At 48.1% G+C, this 27,850-nt stretch overlaps 1 protein-coding gene across 1 annotated transcript in view; it reads left to right on the top strand.

The window, feature by feature from the left end:
• The first annotated feature begins 28 nt into the window (after positions 1–28).
• The window catches only part of LOC144488244 (egl nine homolog 1-like), an 88,680-nt gene continuing 60,858 nt past the window's right edge, over positions 29–27,850 (top strand). Inside the window, exon 1 of the mRNA XM_078206279.1 lies at positions 29–908. Coding sequence (XP_078062405.1) covers positions 189–908 — 720 coding nt within the window. The 5' untranslated portion in view covers positions 29–188. The remainder of the gene's footprint in view (positions 909–27,850) is intronic.

Raw genomic sequence — 27,850 nt, 5'->3', positions numbered from 1 at the left:
AGGCAAGAAAGTGGCTTTCATTCTATCGGAAGAACGGCGGAGGGAGGTTGTTCCTCACACCCCCTTCCCTTCTCCCGACCTCATCCTTTCCCCCTTCTCACCCACCCCCTCCTCGATCGGCTGGTGCAACGTTACCCTTGTATATACCCCCTTCCACATTCCCCCCTCTCCCTCCCTCCCTCCCGGACATGGCTGACGAGGGTAGTCCGACGCCCGAATCTCCGCCGCCGTCCGTCGAGCAGGATCAGAGCTGTGGCCTGTGCGGGAAAATGGAGAAGCTGCTGCTTTGCGGGGGTTGCAAGAAGTCATTTTACTGCAGCAAAGAGCACCAGAAAATGGACTGGAAGAAGCATAAGCAGGTCTGCAAGGAGGCGGTGAGGCGACAGGGCCGAGCGGAGGGCGAGGACACGCGGGGCGCTTCAACCAACAGCAACCACCACCCGCCGTCGTCTCCGAAAGCCCGGGCACCTGTCACCGTCAACGGGCAAGCGGAGGAGAAGAGCGAGGAGGCGGCCAATCTGCTCGCCGGGGCTGGCATCGGCACCCGGAGTGACTGGGGGCCGCATGGACTGAGCGGCGGCAGCTCCCAGAAACTGGTGCAGGACTACATCGTGCCGTGCATGAGCAAACACGGTATCTGCATGGTGGACAACTTCCTGGGAAAGGAGATGGGGGAGAGTGTGCTGTGGGAGGTGAAGGAACTGTACCAGAGCGGCCGCTTCACCGAGGGCCAGGTGGTCAACCAGAAAGGGGACTCCTCCAGGGACATCCGGGGTGACCAGATCACCTGGGTGGACGGGAAGGAGTCCGGCTGCACACAGATAGGGCTCTTGATGAACAGAATGGACGATCTAATCCGGCAGTGTAACGGGAAACTGGGCAACTATAATATTAACGGCAGGACGAAAGTGAGTACATCTAGAATCGTTGCGGTCTGCATGTCTTGCCCTTTTGTGCATTGAAAATTGGAGATTAACTCGCAGTAGTGCACTCATTTTCCTGTTATTGTCCTTTACTTTTCTTCCTTTCGTTGTTTACATTTCGCATACGTGGTTACTGCAGTTTAATCAAATTGATGCTTCAGTGGAAATCTAAAATTGAAGTACTTTATAAAGAGTTGACTAGCCTTGATATATTCCATGTAAAGCGTACTGACCTTACAAACTTCGATCTGCACAACTATTCTCCGAGTATAAAGTATCTTTAAATTCGGGGTTTTTTGACTTTCATTGATTTATTCCCTGTAACACTATATTCGTACAATTCAACTTCTCATCAAGAACTAATGTGGAGCACCAATTAACACCCACATATTTATTGGCATGTTGGCATTTAGTTGCATATGCAAACGGCCCTATGGTAACTGACCAAAGGGACTTAAATTTAATTACAGCAGAGGTCTGAGAAACAAATTTTATACCCTACGTCTTCTGAGGATGGGATGGGTTGGAACTCTACGTAAAGCAAACAAGGAGCTCCACTGATCTTATTTTAACCACCTTATCTACTTTGTCCCTGGTCTTTCACTCAGCCTGGACCAGTGGTGGACAACTTAGGGGCCACATGTGGCCCATGAGACATTTTGTTGACTGTTGGTGACATTCCACTGGTTTCTATCCATGTGTTTTTTTTCCTATCTGTATAGCTGAAGTGGCACGGTGGCACATTGGTTAGCACTGCTGCTTCACAGCGCCAGGGACCCAGGTCCGATTCCCGGCTTGGGTGACTGTGTGGAGTTTGCACACACTCCTCGTGTCTGTTTCTTCGGGTGCTCCGGTTTTCTCCCACAGTCCAAAAATGTGTGGGTTAGGTTGATTGGCCATGTTAAATTGCTCCTTCGTGTTAAGGGACGTCAGGGGGATTAGTTGGGTAAATATGTGGGGTTACGGGGATAGCGTCAGGGTGGGATTGTTGTCGGTGCAGACTCGATGGGCCAAATGGCCTCCTTGCACTGTAGGGATTCTATGATACACACTAATGAAGTGAGATGCAAGTTGAATGCACACAACATTGACTGTGAGAGCCATGTGCTTCCTCTGCATCCTATCACGCTTAAATATTTGTTTTATTTTTACCATTTGAAGTTGATGACAGTCCTATTAATACATGAATGATTAAGCATTTTCTATAACTTATGAAATATTTGGCATGTATTAAATCTTACTGAAAGGTCATAGTTAGTGAACATGCTTGATTTCAACCTTGCGGCCCACTAGGATGGAGGAGGGCCACTCATGAGATTAACTCGCAGTAGTGCACTCATTTTCCTGTTATTGTCCTTTACTTTTCTTCCTTTCGTTGTTTACATTTCGCATACATGGTTACTGCAGTTTAATCAAATTGATGCTTCAGTGGAAATCTAAAATTGAAGTACTTTATAAAGAGTTGACTCGCCTCGATATATTCCACATAAAGCGTACTGACCTCCTTACAAACTTCGATCTGCACAACTATTCAGTAATCTCGGTTACCCATCACTGGTCTGGACCCATTTGTCCATTGTATGCACCCATGCTTTCCTATGTGACATGAACCCATGCTTTCCTATGTGACATGTATGCTTTCCTATGTGACATGTGCCAAGTTTTCAACCCCGTAGCTTTACAATTGCATTGACTGCCAACTTGCAGCACCTTAACATTGCATCTTCTGTTCTTGCCTCATCCAACTGCTGCTTAAACCTTCCACACCTTTGTCATCTTCAAAATTGACTATTTCTGTGCTTTCCTGGATGGCTTCCCATTCTTCACCTTTCATAACTTTAACTCCTCCAAAACTTTGTCCATATCTTGTACTGTACAAGTTCTGTTCACCTACCATCACATTGGCTTCGTTTTACAATTGCTATCTATATATTTACATTCCCTTGCTCCTCTATATCTCTAACCTCCTTCAGTGAGAACATTCCTCCCAACTCTCTGATTCTTGCCTCATTGCTTATTTTCATCCTCCCATCCTCCTGCCTATGGAGGGAAGGAATGAAGTGCTATTAGACAAGGAAATGAGACAAGCCACAGGAGCAGATGCTTTGAGCCTCACCAGTTAAGAGTGCTATCTTTTTTTTCTTTGAATGGTTCATAGTTCTGTGGAAATTGCGTAGGGATAGAAACCCAAGGAATGCCAATTTAGTTTGAGAAACAAGCCAATAGAGAATTTTTAAGGGGTGGTATATCTTCCTGCACTGCAACATGATAGTGAATTTGGTGAGGGAGATTGACATTTGTGCTTTTATCTTTGTCAGGTGTTACCGCAATTTGTTAGGCAGCCAGAGAACAAAAAAATTGCATGGTATGTTGAGCAATGGGCAATGTTCCTTAAAGGTTGACTGAAAAACAACCTTGTGTGTAGTGCACAACAAAGATAACAAGGGACTTGCTTTCTGGCTTAAACCTAGTGTTATTCCATGGAACACATTTATCTAAAAAGTGTATGTACAGTACTTGATTTTGAAAGATAACTTGCTCTCAGTTGATTAATTTTATGTTCAATATTTAACATATTTTCCAAGAGCTCCAATTATATCCTTTCAGTACAAAGTGTACTTTTGCGATATCTGTAGCAGTTGATATGTCTAAATAATTCTTTAATGTGGCAGCAGGCCAGCGTGCATTGACCTGGTCATGTCAGTCCTTTTATGCATTCTAGTGAATGTAATGTCATGATAATATAAATGTTACATTTTTCAGTTCAATTAGCTTGTAAACTGTTACAGATGAATAGTTAAAGTTTGCTCATATTAACACACTGCAGTACTTAAAACACATTTAACTGAGGAAAGTTCCTGTAATGTTCTTTAGGTAAACTCTCTGCACAGTGACTGCTACTCTACTCTTTGACAGCAAGTCGTGGGCACTACAGAACTGCTTTTCGCTATTGGCAAAACTGAAACCTTTTCAGTTCTTGCCAGTTACTTGCATTTGAGACTTCAATCCATTCCCTTTCCCACCTTCAGGCTGAACCCAACGGTATATAGCATCGATGCGCAATTTGAGTCTGAGCTGAGTTTCAACCTCCCATTTGATTCATCAGTTTTTTTGGGGGTCGGAGACCAGAAAAAACAGGGCAAACAATGGAAAAGATTGCAAAGCTATTAAAACCAAATAATCAAAGATGCTTACAGCAGAAGAGAGAGCCATTCAGCCCATCATGTCTTTGGTTGCTCTTAGTTGTTGCAGTCCAATTTCTCTACTCCTTCCTGTAGCTATGTCATGTATTTTACTCTCTCTTAAATGTTCATGTACTGAACAGTGATTACTGCTTTTGGTCCAGGATTCTATGCTTTAATTTTTTCTTCATTCTTTCATGGAGCGGGGCGTTGTTGGCAAGGCCAGCATTTGTTGCTTATCCCTAATTGCCTTTGAACTGAGTGGCAGTTCGAGTCAACCACATTGCTGTGGGTCTGGAGTCACATGTAGGCCAGACCAGGTAAGGGTGACAGATTTCCTTTCTAAAAAGGACATTTGTGAGCCAGATGGGTTTTTTGGTCATGGTGGAATTTGAACCCATGTCCCCAGAGCATTACCCTGGGTCTCTGGATTACTAGTCGAGTAACAATGCCACTACGCCACCATCTCCCCTGACTCAATTTTAAATTGATTCCTCTTGATTACTGACTCTCCAACCAAATGAAATGGTCTTTCCCTATTCAACCTAGTATATTATGAGAAAGCAGTAGAAATAAAGTGATATCACTCCTTGGAATGTTATGATTTGAAAGCAGATTGAGCATGATAAATATTCCTGAAACAGTAAGCTTTTAAATTACAGTTCTGATATAATGCGTTTCCCTTCCTCAGTTACCAATGTATTACAGCTGCACCAGGTAATCAAGATAACCTTTAATGCTATTCCTCTTTTGATTTGCTTTATATTTTATTCAGTAAAGGTTTTAAAAAAACAAATGAGGCAGAAATAAAAATTGATGTATTAGAGTTTCCTAAAGTAATTTCAATTATTCTGGAATTCTACCTCTACTACAGAATGAAAATCCTAAACATGAAGTCTGAGAACTGATTTCTCTGCCTTTTAGTTTGCCAGTTGGAACTGGAGTGAAGCAGTTAAGGAAGCTGCCAGTTTATAGTACAGATGTATATAATTTCAGAGCTTGGACTAGCGAACACAGGAATAAGTTTCTTAGCTGGACTGATTCAGAGACATTGTGTTAACTAGTTTGGTGTAAAAGCAAAATGATGGAAATACACAGCAGATCTGACAATATCTATGGAGATTAAAACAGAGTTAACATTTCAGGTTTGTTACCTTTCATCAGAACTGGAACAAAGTTATAAATGTAATAGGTTTTGAGCAAATGAAAGTGGCGAGGGTGGGAAGAAGAGCAAAAAGGAAGATCTGTCATAGGATGGAGGACAGGAGAGATTAAATGACAAAAGTTTTTCAGACCATAAGAAATAAGAGCAGAATTAGGCCATGTGGCCCATCGAGTCTGCTCTGCCACTCGGATCATGGCTGATATTTTTCACATCCCCATTCTCTTGCCTTTTTCCCATAACCCCTGTTCCCCTTACTAATCAAGAACCTATCTATCTCTGTCTTAAAGACACTCAATGACCTGGCCTCCACAGCCTTCTGTGGCAAAGAGTTCCACAGATATATTGCAAGACCAAATGGATTGGCAATGGGACCAGTAAATAAACAAATCATGTGGTTAGGATCATGAACAGTTGCCATTCAAGAGCACAGGAAAGGAAGTGAGAGGGGGAAAAAAAAACCAAACTAGCGAAGGAAAACAAAACAAAATGAGGGCAGAGGATAAAATTGTTGAGCCCAGAAGGCTGTAAAATTTTGAGTTGAACCCTTCCTCCGGCTAATGTTAAGCTTTATTGGAATTTTGCAGGAAGCCAAGGACAGAGATCACAGAATGTGAGCAAGGTAGAAAATTAAAATGATGTGACTGGAAGCTTGTGGACTGAACAAAGGTGTTCTGCAAAGCAGCCACCCAGCCTGTATTGGACCTTCCCAAGGTAGTGAGGACCATGTTGTCAGCAACCAGTACAGTATAATAGGTTAAAAGAAATAAGAGTAAATTGCAGTTTCAACTGGAAGGAATGAATAGCGCCTTGGATCATTTAAGGGTTTTCGTTTCCTTCTGACAGTGATTCTTGGACCTCAGAATTACAAGAACAAAATACATGATCAATCAAAACCCCAGTCAACTTTAGACAGTGGTGTTTTCCCATTGAGCTTTTGTGCCAGCTACCCCAAGCTTTATTGCATCCCTTAGCACACAGTCCTGAACCCTTGAAATGTGCCAATCTGCAACACTTAGCCATCGACAACTCCAATTTTTACTGCTCTAGAAATATAAAACATGGTTAGCTGAGCAAACTATAACTGTATGCTTCTGGTAACTGGCAGCTGGTCTCCTTTTTAGTGTAATCAATATGAAAGGCAATATTGTAGTAGAGACCCAGGACAACCTGTGCAAAATCAGCAATATTTTTGAAAAATATCTGGAGGTTTAAGTGTATTTATTTGTCAATTTTGGGAGAAGAAAAATATGTTTGAAGTGGGTCCTTTCCCATGTGTTGGTGAAATTAGTCTCCTGTCTCTGCTGCTATGTGTTGAGTGCAATGTGATTGACCGTTCTTAATCCAGTTCCCGATCAAACACTGCACACTTCAGCAAATAAAACCTGGCACTTGTCCAGGAAGGACAATTGATGTGTTGTAAAGAGAAAAGGAAATGTCACACTGTGGTAGCTAGAAATACTTATTTGTGGTTGAGGTTAATGCAAATTGTTAGGGGCAGAAAGATTTGTATTGAAAATTTCAAACATTTGACTGATGAGAATGCTGAATACTAGCAATTACAGTAAAATAAAATAGCTTAATTCCCTGGAACTGACACAGTACATACTCAATGTGTAAACGCTGGTTACATCTATCGGTGTAGTAGGATGGATAACTTTGTATACTGAATTTCTATTTTGTAGTCAGCACTTCGACTAATGAGACAGTACATTTTCTACATTCATATTCAGTCTTTAATTGTTTCAGTGGATTCCAGGAAAAGTGCCAAAGTGGAATAATGAATTGGGGAGAAAGAGTATGTGTTAAGAATTAAAAAAAAGAACTTTGGCAATTCAGAACAATAGGAGACAAATTTGTAACTGTAATTCATAGAAGAAAAGAACTTGCAGTTATGTAGTATCTTTGTTTACACTAGCTTCTGACACTGAACTGGAACAGGAAGTTGGCACCCACTCTTTTTGTTAACATTATTTTGTGTGCTCTATATGCTTGCTGCCTCATGCTCCCTGTAATATATGTACATAATGTATGTTGGGGTTTGGGGTGCATACTGCCTCTTTAAGAGTGTGGGTAAGGTGACCCCTGGGGGATTAGCTCTTCCCAGTGTGGAACCTGGTTGTGGAGTCTTGGGTCTGACTGTGGAACAGTGCGCACCTATAATAGAGTGTTGAATTTACCAAGTCGATCTTGTGGTTCATTAGGCACCATAAGTCAATGGGTGCACACATAACTGATGATGAGGTTGCTTCACAGCCTACGCATTCCATTTTGACGAAGGGGGAGGGGATTGAGCATCGCCTCGGATTTCACAGGATGGCGCTGGAAAGGAATCAAAGCATGGCAACCTCGCACAGAATGGGTAGGAGTTTTCTGACCGTTGCTGCTTCGTTTGAACAGCTAGCCAAAAGCGTCGCAGGAAGTGGTTGCAGAGGGGATTCGGGCTGCAGTCGGCTGTCGGCAATGGTGGGAGGAGGCCAGATTTGGTGCTGTCAGCCCCTTCAACGAAGAGGCAGAGAGCTGGATACCTTATATGGAGCACTTCAGTATGTATCATGTGGGCGATGACCTTGTTGTACCAGTTTTCTTTCGTACTATTTGAAGCAAGACTTTTTGCTGTTTTAAGAAGTTTGTTGCAACCTGAAAACTGGCTGAGAAGTCTTGCCAAGAATTGTGCAGTGGATTAAGAAATAATTTTCCTCCCAAGCCATTGATGATTGCAGTGTGTTTCAGATTTTATAAGCCAGACCAACTGCAAGGAGAGTCCTTTGCCGATTTGTGGCAACTCTGAAGAGACCGTCAGTGCACTGAGAGTTCAGAAACATACTCCAGGATGTCCCACGGGACTGGCTGGTTTATGGCTTCCTGCATGAAGCTATCCAGTGTAAGTTCTTGACTGAAAAGAATTTACAGTTTAAGTCTGCGTTGGAGGTCACAACTTCCATGGAGTTAGCTGCCAGAGAAGCAGCGCAGTTCCGTGTCAGCTCCTAGGTGCACAAGGTAGTGGAATCCCTGCAGAGTTCGGTGCTGGACATGAGAGGCCTATTGTCGCAAGTGCAAGCAAGTTGGTCACGTTGCCCAGAATTGCAACTAAGCCCAGAGAGATGAAAATAAAAGGGTGTTTTTAGAGGGGCAAAACAAAAGGTCCATGTTACCAGCCATGGAGAGGATAGGGAGTCAGCTGGGTCTGCAGGGGAAGCAGACAGTGTAGTGAAACAAAAGTTCACTGAATATTCTGCCAGTAAGGAGCAAAAACGGTCTTTCTGGGTTCTCTCTAAACTAGGAGAGAAAACCGTGAAAATGGAAGTTGATACGGGGACGGCGGTGTCCATGATTCCTGAATCAGAAATTAAAAGCCCTGCCATTAAAGCCTGCCAAGACCACATTGCAAACATACACACAGCACACACCATCATTCCTTGATGTTCAATGGCATTATCATTGTTGAATCCCCCACTATCCTGGGGGGTTACCATTGACCAGAAACTGAACTTGACTAGCCTTATTAATACTGTGGCTGCTGGAGCTGGTCAAAGGCTAAGAATCCTGTGGCAAGAAACTCGCCCCCTGACTCCCCAAAGATTGTCCACTATCTAGAAGGCACAACTCAAGAGTGTAATGAAATACTTTCCAGTTGCCTAGATGAGTGCAGCTTCAACAGTCAAGAAGCTCAACACCATCCAGGACAAAACAGCCTGTTTGATTGCTACCTTCCACTAAGATTGAATCCCTCCACCGCTGATGAACAGTGGCAGCCATGTGTACCATCAAGAAGTTGCACTGCAGGAACTCACCGAGGTTCCTTAGGCAGCAACGTTCATACCCATGACCATTACCATTGAGAAGGACAAGAGTAACAAATACCTGCAAACACCACCACTTTGGAGGTTCCCCTCCCAGTCGCTTACCGTCCTGACTTGGAAATATATTGCCGTTCCTTCACTGTCGCTAGGTCCAAATCCTGGAACCCCCTCCCTAACTGTACTGTGGGTATACCTACAGGAGCAGCACTCCAAAAGCTTGTGGCTTGTGCTACCAAATAAACCTGTTGGACTTTAACCTGGTGTTGTGAGACTTCTTACTGTGCTTACCCCAGTCCAACGCCGGCATCTCCACATCGTGGTATACCTACACCTCAGGGACTGCAGCGGTTCAAGAATGCAGTTCACCACCACCACCTTATTGGCAACTATGGATGGACCATAAAAGCCAGTGATGACCACATCTCATAAATACATTTTAGAAAGGTAGAAGAGACATTTTTATACATATTTAATAACTGATTAGAAAATGGCATAGTGCCAGAGGACTGATGTAATCAATGTAATTTCTATATTTAACAAGGTGGACAGAAAATGTGTAGGCAATTCTAGACAACCCAATTCAACATTCGTGCAGGAAATATATAGAAATCCTTAAGGAGAGAATAGAAGAACATCCAGAAAGGAAAATATGATAAATGAATAATCAGCATGAAGGTTGAAGGGAAAATCCTGTTAGACCAACCTTATTGAATTTTTTGATGCAGCAGTGGGGACTAGATAATAGTGATGCAGGATGAATTTATTTGGATTTTCAAAAGACCTTTGATAAGGTATCCTATGAGAGATTGACGAGTAAGGTTGGTGAATTTGAGTCGGGACAGTTGAGAGAATGGATTGCTATCTGGCTTCAAAACAAAGGGTAGTTATTCGAAGTAGCAGAACGTGAGAAACAATGTTTCTCAGGATCTTTGTTGGACTGCTGTTGACAATGTATATTAACAATTTGGACTTTGGAATCAAAAACATATATTTAAATTTGGGGATGAGACCCAAATGATTGGTGGGGGGGGTTGTTGGGGATGGTAGATAGTCAGTTCTGAGAAGGAATGTTATATATTGCATTGCTGGTTATTTGCCCATTGAGTTCAACGCACACAAATAGTACATTTTGTAGAAAGAACAAGGAGGTCACTTATTGCTTGGAAGGTGCAAGTCTAGGTGGGATAGTGGTACAAGGAGATCTCTTGAATACAAATTTATCAGTCACGAAAAGTTGTGCTGCAGGAAGTGGTTGAATCAAATAGTATGGATACATTTAAAGGGAAACTAGATAAGCATATGAGGAAGAAGAAAATAGGGGGAGAATGATAGATTTATATGAAGAAAGATGGGAGGAGGCTTGAATGGAGCAGAAACACTAGCATGGACCGGTTTGGGAAAATAACCTATTTCTATACCATATAAATTGTAACTCCCTGATTTTCCTTTGACACCTTCCTTAACTGGTGGGGTGTCAGGTGCAATTCACCACTCTAAAAGAATGTTTCCTAAATTAAATTGAAACTCCACGCCTTCACTCATTCCTCTTTATAAAGGAGAGGAAAAGGAAACATTCAGTTTAATCTGATGAATACAGGCGCAATCCATGCACCCTAAGGGAGTTTGATTCCCACCAGAAGCCAAAACTGTTGAAGATAAATGGCACATAGATTTTGCATAAAGAGGGCACCAATTAATATAATCCGAGCATGACTCTGGCTGACACTTCTGAACAAAGTAGATGCCACTAAATTAATGGTGATTCTGTATAAAACCCTTGTCAAACCATAATTAATGTTTTGTGTTTATCTTTGGGCCTCATACTGAAAGAAAGATAGAGTTGTAGAGCGGATAGAGCTTGGATTTATCATGTTGTCTGATATTGGGAAATAAATAGACAAAAGCATTAATTGTACATTAAGTGTACAGTGCATACATATATTTAAAGGGGATACTGAAAACATAACCATACCTGATGGTTGAGGGACTCAGAAGTATTACAATTTGGTGTTTAGCACTGGACTAATTAAATCCTAAAGAATCCAAATGCTCATTAGTCTTCCCTATTTGTTCGGGGATGTGGGGATCACTGGCAAGATCAGCATTTATTGCCCATTATTAATTGCCTTTGAGAAGGTGGTGGCAAGCAGCCTTCTGGGTTGCGACCATGCTGGTGGTTCAGGTACACCCATAGCATCCTTTAGGTTAGAAGTTGCAAGATGAAGGAATGGTAGTATATTTCTGAGACATGATGGTGAGGAACTTGGAGGGGAAGTTTGTGATCCCATGCACTTGCTGCTCTTGTTCTTCTTGGCAGCCATGGGTGTAGGAAAATGCTGTTGAAGAAGTCTTGGTGAGTGCTGCAGTGCTTTTTTGATACACACTATAGCCATGATCTGCCAGTGGTGGATGGACTGGGTGTTGAATGTGGTGAATGGTGTACCGATCAAACAGGCTGCTTTGTCTTGGATGGAGTTAAGTTTCTTGAGGGTTGTTGGAGCTGCACTCATCCAAGCAAGTCCATCATACTGCTGACTTGTGCCTTGTAGATGGTGGACAGACATCAGAAAGTTAGGAGGACAATAGCTTGCTGCAGAATACTAGCCTCTGACCTCTTATAATCACAGTATTTTGCTAAATTCATTTACGGGGTATGGGCGTCTCTGGCTGGGCCAACATTTATTGCTCACCCCAACTACCCTCCATTTCAGAGGGTATTTGAGAGTCAACCACTTTACTGTGGCTCTGGACTCACATGTCGGTCAGACCAGGTAAGGACAGCAGATTTCCTTCCCTAAAGTACATTAGTGAACCAGATGGATTTTTCCGACAATCAACAATGGTTTCATGATCATTATTTCCAGATTTTTATTCAATTCAAATTCTACCATCTGCCATGGCGGGATTCGAACCTGGGTCCCCAGAACATTGCCCTGGGTCTCTGGATTACCACTATGCCACCACTTCCCCACGAGGAAACATTTTCTCTGCATCTATGCAATCAACACCTTTCATAATTTTAAAGATAGCTGATCTTCTGAGGAGGATCTTGGTTTATGGTTACTGATACTAGTTTTTTTAAAATTCGCGATTCATTGAGTTAATCTCGGCTGCCAATGTGGGATTTGAACTCCGGTCTCTGGATTGTTAGTCCAGGCCTCTAGATAGGTAGAACAGTAACATTAGTACTGTGCTACTATCCCCCAAAATTACCCAGATGTTTTCCTTTTGCAAGACCAAACTTTGTCCTTTTTACCCAATGTCAGATTTCAGCTCCCTAAAATTTAGGGAGAAATATGTAATGACATGTCTTTAAGTTCCCTCATTAAATAGGTGGTTGCTTAATATTTACAGCTGCGCCACTGCTCGCTATTGTAAAATTAAATTATACTTCTCCACTTAAAGGCTAAAAATTTACATTACTACAGATAAAAGGAAGATTAATAGATTTACATTAGTATGTTTTAGTTAGGCTGATAAACCTTTGATTAAAAAAATACTTTTTCTCGTGATTTAGGGTATAGAACAAAACGCATAGATGTAAGATTACAAGCAAGCGATTTAAGACCGAACAGGAGATAGATTTTACATGGAGTTGTGAAATTGTGGAATGTACTTCCAGAATTGTTTATTGAAGCAGTGATCATATTGACTTTTAGGAATAGAGTTAGGACCCTGCCCAGTCTGGCAACTTGTACAATTTTGGGAGAGCTGCCCCCAAACTAATCATACACAGATTGACAGTCATACTCTCACAGTTATACCTTTCAGACAATGTACCCCATCAACATCGCTGTGTATGTGTCCCATTGGCAAGGCAGACCCTCCAGAGGTGGCAACACAGAGGTATACATTTGAAGGACCGGAGAATAAAATGATATGAGAACTGGGTAGGCAAATGGCATTAGAACCATTGATTGTGTGGATGCTAGAAAGTAAGATGGACTGATTGAGCCAAACATCCTGTATCCATGTTGTAATTTATTTAATTCTATTATTTTTGTTTAATGAATCTGGGTTATCTCACGGGAATGAAAAGGAAGAATCCAATTTACATTACAGGGCAATAGAATTTACTCTAAGACATAAGGTACTCGTGAATAACAAGATGAATGAATGCGAATCTGATGTGTATAATTTGAATTTTTTTTCAAAGTTAGCATATATCCAATATATCAATTATACCAAAATTGGATTTTAATCCAGTTTGTGTCTCATTGCTTCAGTTGGTGTGTTGTAGTGGGGGAAGAAAAGATTACAGCTAAATATTTGGGGTACTCTGATCTAACCTTGGTGCTTTTTTCAATAGACTAAATTCAAAGAAAAAATTCTAATAGGCTTGTGTTCTTTAATTGCTTTACCGAGCAAACTGGAGATCCCTGCAATAAAAATAGAAAGAGCTGGACATACTCAGTAGGTAGAGGAGCATCGGTGGGGAGAGAAACAAAATTGATGTTTCAAGTTGTTCTTTCATCCAAAGAATTTTGCCATAGGTTTTCTGAGAATAAAGTGAGATGAAAGAATGGGATGTGTAATTGTGGGGTCAAATTCTGTCCATACTGAAGTGCAATGTTATTTATGCTTGGATTCAGATTTGATTTTAATTAGATGCTACATTTTATGAATGTCCTTGCAATTTGAAGTTTAGACCATTCTGAATCACCATTTCCATTTTCAGTATGGATATCCTTATTTGAGAAAAAACTGAAATACAGCATACCATATTCATGTGTTGTTCTACCTCCTTATTCTTATCACCCAGAGCTTGAAGACTGGCTTCAAGTTTCTCACTCCAGCTGATCCTATTCGTTACCAGAGCATTTCAATGTTTGTTCCTTGCTCTGAAAAGTATTCATTTGTCACATGGATAGAAGCACTTGCATCAGCAAGTGAATATATAGAAGGTTGACATGTCTGCATTGTGAAACTTTGTCTAAGGCAGCTACTGTCTTAAACCAGCTTCTGGAATCACAACATTTAAAAAAATTGAAAAAAACATTTTAAATTGGCTTCCAGCACAAGCACCTCACAATTATACTAAGAGAAATTGCTGGAAAATCTCAGCAGGTCTGGCAGCATCTGTAAGGAGAGAAAAGAGCTGATGTTTCGAGTTCAGACAACCCTTTGTCAAAGCTCATTTCAATGGAACATTGCACGTTAAACACGTTAAAGAAGCCATCCCCTACGGACAAGCCCTCCGTATACACAGGATCTGCTCAGATGAGGAGGATCGCAACAGACACCTACAGATGCTGAAAGGCACCCTCATAAGAACAGGATATGGCGTTCGACTCATCGATCGACAGTTCTGATGCGGCATAACGAAAAACTGCACCAATTTCCTCAGAAGATAAACACAGGACATGGCGGACAGAGTACCCTTCGTCGTCCAGTACTTCCCGGAGCAGAGAAGCTACGACATCTTCTCCGGAGCCTTCAACATGTCATTGATGAAGACGAACATCTCGCCAAGGCCATCCCCACACCCCCGCTTCTTGCCTTCAAACAACCGCACAGCCTCAAACAGACCATTGTCCGCAGCAAACTACCCAGTCTTCAGGAGAACAGTGACCACGACACCACACAACCCTGCCACAGCAACCTCTGCAAGACGTGCCGGATCATCAACACGGATGTCATCATCTCACGTGAGAACACCATCCACCAGGTACACGGTACGCACTCTTACAACTCGGCCAACGTTGTCTACCTGATACGCTGCAGGAAAGGATGTCCCGAGGCATGGTACATTGGGGAGACCATGCAGATGCTACGACAACGGATGAATGAACACCGTTCGACAGTCCCCAGGCAGGAGTGTTCTCTTCCTGTTGGGGAACACTTCAGATGTCACGGGCGTTCAGCCTCCAAGGTGGCCTTCACAACACACGACAATGCAGAATCATTGAGCAGAAACTGATAGCCAAGTTCCACACACATGAGGACAGCCTCAATCAGGATCTTGGGTTCATGTCACACTATCTATAACCCCCACAAATTGCTGGGCTTGTAAAATCTCAATAACTGTCCTGGCTGGAGACAATACACATCGCTTTAACCTGTGCTTAACCCTCTCTCCACACACATTGTCTGTACCTTTCAGATTTGATTACCTGTAAAGACACTCATTCCAACTATTATTTTGTAAATTGAGTTTGTGTCTATATATGCCCTGTTTGTGAACACAACGCCTCACTCACTGAAGAAGGAGCGACACTCCAAAAGCTTGTGCTACCAAATAAACCTGTTGGACTTTAACTGGTGTTGTGAGACTTCTTACTGTGCTTAACCCAATCCAACGCCGACATCTCCATAGCATTGCAGCAAGCCAAGGACAGACATGTGGGCATGGGAGCAGGATCGTGTGTTAAAATGGCAAGCAACCGGAAGGTCAGGGTTCTGAGTTGCTCAGCAAAGCGATCACCCAACCTACGCTTTGCTCCTCCGACATAGAGGAGACCACATTGGGAGCAGCAAATGCAATATACCAAATTGAAAGAGGTGCAAGTGAAACGCTGCTTAACCTGGAATGAATGTTTTGGACCTTGGATGGTGAGCATAGAAGAGGTAAAGGGACAGGTGTTACACCTTCTGTGATTGCATGGGAAGGTGCCATGAGTGACGGGAGAGGTGTTGGGTATAGCGGAGTAGTGGACTACATTATCCTGGAGGGAACGGTCTCTCCGGAATGCTGACAGAGGGAATGAAGGGAAGATTTGTTTGGTGATGGCATCACGCTGGAGTTGGCGAAAATGGCGGAGGATTATGCTTTGCATGCGGAGGCTGGTGGGGTGAAATGTGAGAACAAGGGGGACTCTATCCTTGTTCTTGGAGGGAGGGGAGGGGGTGAAGTTTGTGGCGCGGGAGATGGACCGCACGCTGTTGAGGGCTTGTCGACAACTGTAGGTGGGAATCCATGGTTGAGGAAAAAGGAGCACATATCAGAAGCACCACTTTGGAAGGTGGCATCATCGGAACAAATGCGACGGAGGTGAAGGAGCTGAGAGAAAGGGATGGAGTCCTTACATGATGTAGGGTGTGAAGAGCTGTAGTCCAAATAGCTGTGGGAGTCAGTGGGCTTGTAGTGGATTTGGTAGATAGTCTATTACTGGAAATGGAGACAGAAAGGTCAAGGAAGGGAAGGGAAGTTTCTGAGATGGGCCAGATGAAGGCAGTGGAGGGGTGGAAACTGGAAGCAAAATTGATGAATTTTTCGAGGTCTGGACAAGAGCATGAAGCGGCACCAAAATAACCATTGATATACCAGTAAAGGAGTTGTGGGAGGGGACCCGGGTAGGCTTGGAACAAGGAATGTTCCACAAACCCCATAAAAAGACTAGCATAGCTAGGACCCATGCAGGTACCCATCGCTACTCCTTTGATTTGGAGAAAGTGAGATGAATTAAAGGAGAAGTTGTTGAGAGATGGAACGAGTTCAGTCAGGCGGAGGAGAGTGGTGGTGGGTGGAAATTGCTCAGGCCTCTTTTCAAGAAAGAAGCGAAGAGCTCTCAGGCCGTCCTGGTGTGGGATGGAGGTGTAGAGAGGTTGCACCTCCATGGTGAATAGGAGGTGGTTAGGGCCTGCGAACTGGAAGCTGTCAATATGATGCAGGGCATCAGAGGAATCCCAGATGTAGGTGGGGAGGGAATGGACCAGGGGAGTGAGGATGGAGTCAAGGTAAGAGGAAATAAGTTCAGTGGGGCAGGAGCATGCTGACACAATGGGCCTACCAGGACAGTCTTTTTTGTGGATTTTGGGAAGCAGATAGAAACGGGCTGTCCAGGGTTGGGAGACTGAGGTGGGGAGAAGGCATCTGGAGGAAATGAGGTCGGTGACGGTATTGGAGATAATGGCTTGATGTTCAGTGGTGTGGTCATGGTCCAGGGGGAGGTAGGAGGAAGTATCTGAGAGTTGACACTCAGCCTCTGCAAGGTCGAGGTCAATACGCCAGACGACAACAGCACCCGCTTTGTCAGCAGGTTTGATGACAAAGTCAGGGTTGGACCTGAGGGAAGGTTCAGAAGGAGAGAGGTTGGAATGGGTGAGGGGGGGGCAGAAAAACTGAGACGGCCAATATCCCGTCGATAGTTCCCAATGAAAAGATCGAGGGCAGGTAATTGTTCCGGAGGGGGTATCCAATTGGAGGCAGAATGTTGGAGGCATCTGAAAGGAGCTGTAGAACGGGGGGAGGACTCTTGCCCAAAGAAGTGGGCACGGAGACGAAGGCGACAGAAGAGTCCAACATCATGTTGAGCCCGGAATTCATTGAGGTGGGGACGTAAGGGTACGAAGCTGAGTCCTTTGCTGAGAACAGCACACTCAGTCTCAGAGAGGGGAAGGTCGGAGGGTGTGGTGAAGACGCGGCAAGGGCTGGGGCTAGAAGAGATGGAGTTCGAGGGATTGGGACTGGTGGAGGGCCCGGGATGGGCAGTGGTGTTAAGTTGTTGAAGCTTGCGTTCCTTTCCATCTGCAAGAAACAGGAAAAGTTTTTTTTTAAGATATTGAATGATGCAGAGGATGAAATGAAACTGGGGACAAGTACAGCTTTGAGAGAAAGTAAGACAGTGCTGCTGGAGAGAGATGTCGAGTGTCTTCATGTAGCGGTGCAGGGAACTGAGTGTGGCTTTCAGGATACGGCAAGAACAGCAGTTGAAAGAATGTTGTATGGCCTGGAGGTACCTGTAATCCTGGAGGTTACATGCGGGGTGGAATTTGAGTTGAAATCTGCGTGGAGTAAGTCGGAGATGAAGACGGTCACTGAGGAAGGAAATGTGGCTGTGGAAGCGAGTCTTGGTAAATACCTTGTGCAACACTAAGGGAGAAATGGAAAGCAGTGAAGGTGGATAGGGGGAGAGAGACGTGGAAATCCTGTCGGAGAGAAGAGGAATACTTCTTCAGGGTAGGCATTCCTGGAAGAGAAGTGGCAGTGAGTTAAACACTGGATAAAAGCAAATTACTGTGGATGCTGGAATCTGAAACCAAATGAGAGGTCTGCAGGTCTGGCAGCATCTGTAAGGAGAGAAAAGAGCTGACGTTTCGAGTCCAGACGACCCTTTGTCGAAGCTGTTTGGTTTCAGATTCCAGCATCGGCAGTAATTTGCTTTTATTTTTTTCTCACAATTCTACTGCTGCACTAATTCCAATATAATTTGAAGGATATAGTTTTTAGTATTAGAAAGGATTGGTTCAGATGACTATTGCTTCATTATTAAGCTGGGAATATTTATATTTTAATAGTTTTATGTGATAATGCTATTTGTTGCCTCACAGAATCCTTGCACAAGTGAAGGAACTGGGCTCAGTTTTTTAGGATGCTGCTGCTGAGGCAGTAGGGAAGATATTTAGAAAGGAAAGGCGACAATCAACGATGGTTAAATTTGCAAGAGAGAGTGGTGCAAATGGAGCATAATACTGGAGGCCAGCTAATGAAATGATTTCTTAATTAAGTTTTAACCTTAATTTACAGGATCTAAATCATAATTCACCCTTGCAGAACCATGACTTGTAACTGATTGTATTAGGTTAAATTTTGCTGTAACTTTCTACCCTTGAATGGCCAATCTGTACATTTTCAGTTACTAAATTAAAGCTTTGCATGGTAAAACATTTTGCTGCGGAGATGCCGGCGTTGGACTGGGGTAAACACAGTAAGAAGTTTAACAACACCAGGTTAAAGTCCAACAGGTTTATTACATCAACAAGTTCCATCCCACCATCAGACTCACCATAGACTACTCTCCGGAATCGGTTGCATTCCTGGACACACGCATCTCTATTAAGGATGGTCACCTCAGCACCTCACTGTACCGCAAGCCCACGGATAACCTCACGATGCTCCACTTCTCCAGCTTCCACCCTAAACACGTAAAAGAAGCCATCCCCTACGGACAAGCCCTCAGTATACACAGGATCTGCTTGGATGAGGAGGGTCGCAACAGACGCCTCCAGACGCTGAAAGATGCCCTCATAAGAACAGGATATGGCGCTCGACTATAGAAGGCCTATAGTGTGTTAGCTTTTATTAACAGGGGGTTGGAGTTTAAGAGCCGTGGGGTTATGCTGCAACTGTACAGGACCTTGGTGAGACCACATTTGGAATATTGTGTGCAGTTCTGGTCACCTCACTATAAGAAGGATGTGGAAGCGCTGGAAAGAGTGCAGAGGAGATTTACCAGGATGCTGCCTGGTTTGGAGGGTAGGTCTGATGAGGAAAGGTTGAGGGAGCTGGGGCTGTTCTCTCTGGAGCGGAGGAGGCTGAGGGGAGACTTAATAGAGGTGTATAAAATGATGAAGGGGATAGATAGAGTGAACGTTCAAAGACTATTTCCTCTGGTGGATGGAGCTATTACAAGGGGGCATAACTATAGGGTTCATGGTGGGAGATACAGGAAGGATATCAGAGGTAGGTTCTTTACGCAGAGAGTGGTTGGGGTGTGGAATGGACTGCCTGCAGTGATAGTGGAGTCAGACACTTTAGGAACATTTAAGCGGTTATTGGATAGGCACATGGAGCACACCAGGATGATAGGGAGTGGGATAGCTTGATCTTGGTTTCAGATAAAGCTCGGCACAACATCGTGGGCCGAAGGGCCTGTTCTGTGCTGTACTGTTCTATGTTCTATGACTCATTGATCAACAGTTCCAACGCGCTACAGTGAAAAACCGCACCGACCTCCTCAGAAGACAAACACGGGACACAGTGGACAGAGTACCCTTCGTCGTCCAGTACTTCCCCGGAGCGGAGAAGCTATGGCATCTCCTCCGGAGCCTTCAACATGTCATTGATGAAGACGAACATCTTGCCAAGGCCATCCCCACACCCCCACTTCTTGCCTTCAAACAACCGCACAACCTCAAACAGACCATTGTCCGCAGCAAACTACCCAGCCTTCAGGAGAACAGTGACCACGACACCACACAACACTGCCACAGCAACCTCTGCAAGACGTGCCGGATCATCGACACAGATGCCATCATCTCACGTGAGAACACCATCCACCAAGTACACGGTACATACTCTTGCAACTCGGCCAACGTTGTCTACCTGATACGCTGCAGGAAAGGATGTCCTGAGGCATGGTACATTGGGGAAACTATGCAGACGCTGCGACAACGGATGAATGAACACCGCTCGACAATCACCAGGCAAGACTGTTCTCTTCCTGTTGGGGAGCACTTCAGCGGTCACGGGCATTCGGCCTCTGATATTCGGGTAAGCGTCCTCCAAGGCGGCCTTCGCGACACACGACGGCGCAGAGTCGCTGAGCAGAAACTGATAGCCAAGTTCCGCACACACGAGGATGGCCTCAACCGGAATATTGGGTTCATGTCACACTATTTGTAACCCCCACAGTTGCCTGGACCTGCAGAGTTTCACTGGCTGTCTTGTCTGGAGACAACACACATCTTTTTAGCCTGTCCTAATGCCCTCTCCACTCACGTTTTGTTTCTTAAAGACTTGATTAGCTGTAAGTATTTGCATTCCAACCATTATTCATGTAAATTGAGTTTGTGTCTTTGTATCCCCTGTTTGTGAACAGAATTCCCACTCACCTGAAGAAGGGGCTTGGAGCTCCGAAAGCTTGTGTGGCTTTTGCTACCAAATAAACCTGTTGGACTTTAACCTGGTGTTGTTAAACTTCTTACTGTGTAAAACATTCTGCAGCATCTTCAGGGTATTTTGTTATGTCTGAAGAGCTGTCTGATGTTTGAGAAATGTAACGTGTTAATAAAGAACATTTTTGCATTAGTATCAAAAAAATGAGAACAAAAATGATAATTTACCTTGTAAGCACATTTCAAAAGCATTAACAAACATATGTTCCCTGAAGAATAGCTTGGTTTCCCTGGTCAATTAACAGGTCATGGGATTAATGTTGAAGCTGGCTAGCAGTCGAGAAGCTTTTGAGTTGATTCTAGCTCCTACTCAACAAATTGAGGGAGATGGAAAGGGAAATGCATTAAAATATATTCTTTTGTACTGTACAAAACTTGAATTTAATAACTTAAAATGTGCAATGCATTCATTGTTTAACTAGAAGATTATGTCTGCTTATTTTAAAGATTTTTGGAGCTGCTTCTGCAGCTTAAGGAATAAGAAGGGTCCAAGTCTTCACATGTAGATCACACAAGCCATGCTGAATTTGGGAGTTTGCTATTTTTATGTATTGTCTCTATAACCTACACCTTGCTAGAATTAAGGGGGAAAAAAAGGAAACAGTATATAATGGGCTGTTGAAGCTAATTATTAGAAATTTGTGGAGAATTAACGGGGGTAAACATATAAATTTTTAAAAAAGCCATGCTTTAACTCTTGGCCAGTACCAATGTCAATGGAACAAAAATTTTAGCTAATGAGAGCGATGATGCAAAGGATTTTTCACTTCCACCACATGGGTGGTGTGGCTGCATCACAGTTGGTTGCTTTAACTGTCCAGTTTTGCTGTGAGTTGGATATTTTCAATTTGCTTCACTTTTTATTTTCTGCATACTAAAAGGACAGATTGCAAGATATATTTAAAGTGAACCAATTTTGTGCTGAGGTGAGAATGTGCTCAGTGTTTGTTTATGCTTGATTCATCACACTTGAGTTTAACCTTTATATACCTCTTAATTGAGGAAACAAATTATGGCTATCCACTTAACCTGATGAGTTCCAGGATATAGAATGGCTACTGTCTGCAGCTTGCCAGGGTGCCTGTATCAATGTTACAGGTGTCACTTGTACAAATGGCAGGGGACAAACTGGATTTGGAAGCAGTCACCCGTGCATTCTACTAGTGGTGGTATAAGTGGCAGCTACTGCTCATGTGCTTCACCATGGTGGATGTGATCAATCAGCACTTCTGTGTCTCGGCATATAGCAGTGAATAGCTGGGCTCTGAAACTTTCCTTGGTATTGTTAAAATCATAGAATCCTTACAGTGCAGAGGGAGACCATTTGGCCCATCGAACCTGCACCGATAACAATCCCACCCAGCCCCCATCCCCACAACCTCACGTATTTACCCTGCTAATCCCCCTAACCTACACATCTTGGGATACTAAGGGGTAATTTTAGCATGGCCAATCAACCTGACCTGCACATCTTTGGACTGTGGGAGGAAACCGGGGCACCCGGAGGAAACCCACGCAGACGTTAAGGCGGGGGGGCGGGGGGGGGGGGGGGGGGGGGGGGGGGGGGGGGATGTGCAAACTTCACACAGTGACTCAAGCTGGGAATCGAATCCGGGTCCCTGGGTTGTGAGGCAGCTGTGCTAGCCACTGTGCCATGTGTCTTTGAGTATTTTCTAGGTGTGCTGAGACCTGTCATAATTGATAGTATGAATAGGTTGCAACAATCTTCCAAAGCCAAATGCTTGCTCAAGACAATGTCTGTAACAATCTTGACGAGAGTGTGGGCTGAAAAATGTCCAATACTCATAATTAGAAGTTGCTTAGTTCTAATTATTTGATATATCATTCTTTACTATTTTTGTTATTAATTCAAATTATTGCATAATTCAAATTATTTAATACAAATTGACTGATTTCTCAGTAAACTATGTACACGTGATGAGTTGGCAGGTGCACCTGTTAACTTTAGTCTCCTTATCAACTTTTATTAGTTCTCCAATACCTGATGCTTTACTTTGTGCTTCCAAATCCCTATCAACTGAGGTTTGCATAATGTTCTGTTCACTGATCGTCTCTGTTTGAATGTTGCATATCATTTGATTCCCATTGGTATGTAAAGTGCTGAAAGTACACTACCACTTACCCATTGGGTATCATATTTTCATTGTGTGAGCTATTAATCAGTTGTATATATTCACTGTGTTTGGACTTAACAAGTGGTGCAGACTGCAGCATATATGATTTAATATGGTACCTGTCCATTTGGTTTGTGGATGAATCCAATAACTTCAAAATATAACATTAAGACCCTCCCTTCATATTACAGATTTCTTACGATGTTGATTTTTTCCAGAGAGAGTTGACCACCTGGTCAGCAAATTGCTTCCAAAAAACCTATGAGTTTTTGCCTTTAAATGTAAAAACAGTGGAGATTTACACTAGGTTATGCACCACATTGCAAATCATTTGTTTTCTGTGTGAGTGGAGGCCTTTTTTATGTTTCAAGCAGTTATCAGAGTCCTTCCGTGGATGTTCTTTATCTCCATATTAAGATTAGTTGTTTTTCTGCTTCGACATTCATTAGACTGGTCAAACTGCAGCATCCTCTGGTATACCCACAATTTTCACAACCATTTCAACTACTTATACCTTGCTGGTACCTGGAGATTTAAAATTCCAATATTGTGCTCTTCTCTTGTGCTATCAGTAACCAGTTGGAAGGCTCCTTCACCATCATTCCTGGTTTTATACAAGACCCATTAGGGTTCACCCAGTGGAGCTTTTTAAAATCAGAGTCTGAGTTGAAGTGTCAACAGCAATGTGGAGCTGAGTATGTTTGTTTCTAAAACTGGCAATTATAGCATTAATTTGTCAGAGACTCAACACTTAGTTTGATCTTTACTGATCACCAGCGCTTCAATGCAGATAGGAATTTGAAATAATGACAGCAAGCAAATGATAATGGAATATTATGGTGAGCCAATGAGACTGAGTGATTACTATAATTCACTCTAAATTTACTTCATTGTTAGTCAGAGGCATAACATTGGTACTTTAATTTTAACCAGCAGTACTTTTAAAGAGCAGTTGACCCCAAAAGAAAACATTCCAGGGCTTCAATTTCAGTTGGTTCACAGTTGCTATTTATAAAGTGAGATTTCTCAGATGCTGATTAGCAAAGAAAATCTAATCAAAAGCTGCACAAGTTTTGTTATGTTTGGAAATACCCTGCCCCTCTCGCTCTACCTGTCCCTCGTGCAACCCTCCCGCTCCCTCGCGCTGGCCGCCTTCCTGGTTCCTTGCGCTCGCCCCCTTCCCGTTCCCTCGCGCTCGCCCCCTTCCCGTTCCCTCGCGCTCGCCCCGTTCCCTCGCGCTCGCCCTCCCTTGCCGCTCCCTCGCGCTCGCCCTCCCTTGCAGCTCCCTCGCGCTCGCCCTCCCTTGCCGCTCCCTCGCGCTCGCCCTCCCTTGCCACTCCCTCGCGCTCGCCCTCCCTTGCCGCTCCCTCGCGCTCGCCCTCCCTTGCCGCTCCCTCGCGCTCGCCCTCCCTTGCCGCTCCCTGGCGCTCGCCCTCCCTTGCCGCTCCCTGGCGCTCGCCCTCCCTTGCCGCTCCCTGGCGCTCGCCCTCCCTTGCCGCTCCCTGGCGCTCGCCCTCCCTTGCCGCTCCCTGGCGCTCGCCCTCCCTTGCCGCTCCCTGGCGCTCGCCCTCCCTTGCCGCTCCCTGGCGCTCGCCCTCCCTTGCCGCTCCCTGGCGCTCGCCCTCCCTTGCCGCTCCCTGGCGCTCGCCCTCCCTTGCCGCTCCCTGGCGCTCGCCCTCCCTTGCCGCTCCCTGGCGCTCGCCCTCCCTTGCCGCTCCCTGGCGCTCGCCCTCCCTTGCCGCTCCCTGGCGCTCGCCCTCCCTTGCCGCTCCCTGGCGCTCGCCCTCCCTTGCCGCTCCCTGGCGCTCGCCCTCCCTTGCCGCTCCCTGGCGCTCGCCCTCCCTTGCCGCTCCCTGGCGCTCGCCCTCCCTTGCCGCTCCCTGGCGCTCGCCCTCCCTTGCCGCTCCCTGGCGCTCGCCCTCCCTTGCCGCTCCCTGGCGCTCGCCCTCCCTTGCCGCTCCCTGGCGCTCGCCCTCCCTTGCCGCTCCCTGGCGCTCGCCCTCCCTTGCCGCTCCCTGGCGCTCGCCCTCCCTTGCCGCTCCCTGGCGCTCGCCCTCCCTTGCCGCTCCCTGGCGCTCGCCCTCCCTTGCCGCTCCCTGGCGCTCGCCCTCCCTTGCCGCTCCCTGGCGCTCGCCCTCCCTTGCCGCTCCCTGGCGCTCGCCCTCCCTTGCCGCTCCCTGGCGCTCGCCCTCCCTTGCCGCTCCCTGGCGCTCGCCCTCCCTTGCCGCTCCCTGGCGCTCGCCCTCCCTTGCCGCTCCCTGGCGCTCGCCCTCCCTTGCCGCTCCCTGGCGCTCGCCCTCCCTTGCCGCTCCGTGGCGCTCGCCCTCCCTTGCCGCTCCCTGGCGCTCGCCCTCCCTTGCCGCTCCCTGGCGCTCGCCCTCCCTTGCCGCTCCCTGGCGCTCGCCCTCCCTTGCCGCTCCCTGGCGCTCGCCCTCCCTTGCCGCTCCCTGGCGCTCGCCCTCCCTTGCCGCTCCGTGGCGCTCGCCCTCCCTTGCCGCTCCCTGGCGCTCGCCCTCCCTTGCCGCTCCCTGGCGCTCGCCCTCCCTTGCCGCTCCCTGGCGCTCGCCCTCCCTTGCCGCTCCCTGGCGCTCGCCCTCCCTTGCCGCTCCCTGGCGCTCGCCCTCCCTTGCCGCTCCCTGGCGCTCGCCCTCCCTTGCCGCTCCCTGGCGCTCGCCCTCCCTTGCCGCTCCCTGGCGCTCGCCCTCCCTTGCCGCTCCCTGGCGCTCGCCCTCCCTTGCCGCTCCCTGGCGCTCGCCCTCCCTTGCCGCTCCCTGGCGCTCGCCCTCCCTTGCCGCTCCCTGGCGCTCGCCCTCCCTTGCCGCTCCCTGGCGCTCGCCCTCCCTTGCCGCTCCCTGGCGCTCGCCCTCCCTTGCCGCTCCCTGGCGCTCGCCCTCCCTTGCCGCTCCCTCGCGCTCGCCCTCCCTTGCCGCTCCCTCGCGCTCGCCCTCCCTTGCCGCTCCCTGGCGCTCGCCCTCCCTTGCCGCTCCCTTGCGCTCGCCCTCCCTCGCGCTCGCCCTCCCTTGCCGCTCCCCTCGCGCTCGCCCTCGCTGGCCCGTCCCTCGCGCTCGCCCTCGCTGGCCCGTCCCTCGCGCTCGCCCTCGCTGGCCCTTCCCTCGCGCTCGCCGCCTTGCCGGTCCACCTCGCTGGCGCGCCGCCTTGCCGGGCCCGCTCGGTCGCGGCCTCGCTTGCCGGGCTTGCTCGCTGGCGCCATCCCTTGCCGGGCTCGCTCTCTGGCGCCCTCCCTTGCTGGGCTCGCTCGCTGGCGCCCTCCCTTGCCGGGCTCGCTCGTTCGCACGCTGCCCTTGCCGGGCTTGCGCGCTGACTTTCTGGGCTCGCTTGTTCGCGCGCCAACTTACTGGGCGCGCTCGCTCGCGCGCCGCCTTGCCGGGCGCACTCACTTGCCAGGCTCGCTCGCCCGCCGCCTTGCCGGGCTCGCTCATGCGCTGCCCTCCGGGCTTGCTCGTGCGCCGCCTTCCGGGCTTGCTCGTGCGCCACTTTGCCGGGCTCGCTCGCGCGCCGCTTTGCCGGGCGCGCTCGCTCGCGCGCCGCTTTGCCGGGCTCGCTCGCGCGCCGCTTTGCCGGGCGCGCTCGCTCGCGCGCCGCCCGGCCGGTCGCGCTCGATCGCGTGCCGCCCGGCCGGGCGCGATCGCTCGCGCGCCGCCCGGCCGGGCTCGCTCGCTCGCGCGCCGCCCGGCCGGGCTCGCTCGCTCGCGCGCCGCCCGGCCGGGCTCGCTCGCTCACGCGCCGCCCGGCCGGGCGCGCTCGCTCGCGCGCCGCCCGGCCGGGCTCGCTCTCTGGCGCCCTCCCTTGCCGGGCTCGCTCGCTCGCGCGCTGCTTTTCCGGGCACGCTCGCCCGGGCGCCGCCTTGCCGGGCTCGCTCCCTCCCTTCCGGCCTCGCTTGCTCCATCCCTCCCGGGCTCGTTCCCTCCCTCCCTTCCGGGCTCCCTCTCTCCCTCCCTCCGTCCCGGCCTCCCTTGCTCCCTCTCTCCCTCCCGGCCTCCCTTGCTCCCTCTCTCCCTCCCGGCCTCGCTCCCTCCCTCCCGGCCTCGCTCCCTCCCTCCCGGCCTCGCTCCCTCCCTCCCGGCCTCGCTCCCTCCCTCCCGGCCTCGCTCCCTCCCTCCCGGCCTCGCTCCCTCCCTCCCGGCCTCGCTCCCTCCCTCCCTCCCGGCCTCGCTCCCTCCCTCCCTCCCGGCCTCGCTCCCTCCCTCCCGGCCTCGCTCCCTCCCTCCCGGCCTCGCTCCCTCCCTCCCGGCCTCGCTCCCTCCCGGCCTCGCTCCCTCCCTCCCTCCCGGCCTCGCTCCCTCCCTCCCTCCCTCCCGGCCTCGCTCCCTCCCTCCCTCCCTCCCGGCCTCGCTCCCTCCCTCCCTCCCTCCCGGCCTCGCTCCCTCCCTCCCTCCCTCCCGGCCTCGCTCCCTCCCTCCCTCCCTCCCGGCCTCGCTCCCTCCCTCCCTCCCTCCCGGCCTCGCTCCCTCCCTCCCTCCCGGCCTCGCTCCCTCCCTCCCTCCCGGCCTCGCTCCCTCCCTCCCTCCCGGCCTCGCTCCCTCCCTCCCTCCCGGCCTCGCTCCCGCCCTCCCTCCCGGCCTCGCTCCCTCCCTCCCTCCCGGCCTCGCTCCCGCCCTCCCTCCCGGCCTCCCTCCCTCCCTCCCGGCCTCGCTCCCTCCCTCCCGGCCTCGCTCGCTCCCTCCCTCCCGGCCTCGCTCGCTCCCTCCCTCCCGGCCTCGCTCGCTCCCTCCCTCCCGGCCTCGCTCGCTCCCTCCCTCCGTCCCGGCCTCGCTCGCTCGCTCCCTCCGTCCCGGCCTCGCTCGCTCGCTCCCTCCCTCCCTCCCGGCCTCGCTCGCTCGCTCCCTCCCTCCCGGCCTCGCTCGCTCGCTCCCTCCCTACCGGCCTCGCTCGCTCGCTCCCTCCCTACCGGCCTCGCTCGCTCCCTCCCGACCTCGCTCGCTCCATCGCTCGCTCACTCCCTCCCTCCCGGCCTCGCTCACTCCGTCCCTCCCTTGCTCACTCCGTCCCTCCCTCCCTCGCTCCCCCC

Source organism: Mustelus asterias, unplaced genomic scaffold (genome assembly GCF_964213995.1).
Source record: "Mustelus asterias unplaced genomic scaffold, sMusAst1.hap1.1 HAP1_SCAFFOLD_1404, whole genome shotgun sequence".
NCBI classification, from domain to species: domain Eukaryota; kingdom Metazoa; phylum Chordata; class Chondrichthyes; order Carcharhiniformes; family Triakidae; genus Mustelus; species Mustelus asterias.
This window is presented reverse-complemented; position numbering and strand designations above follow the sequence as displayed.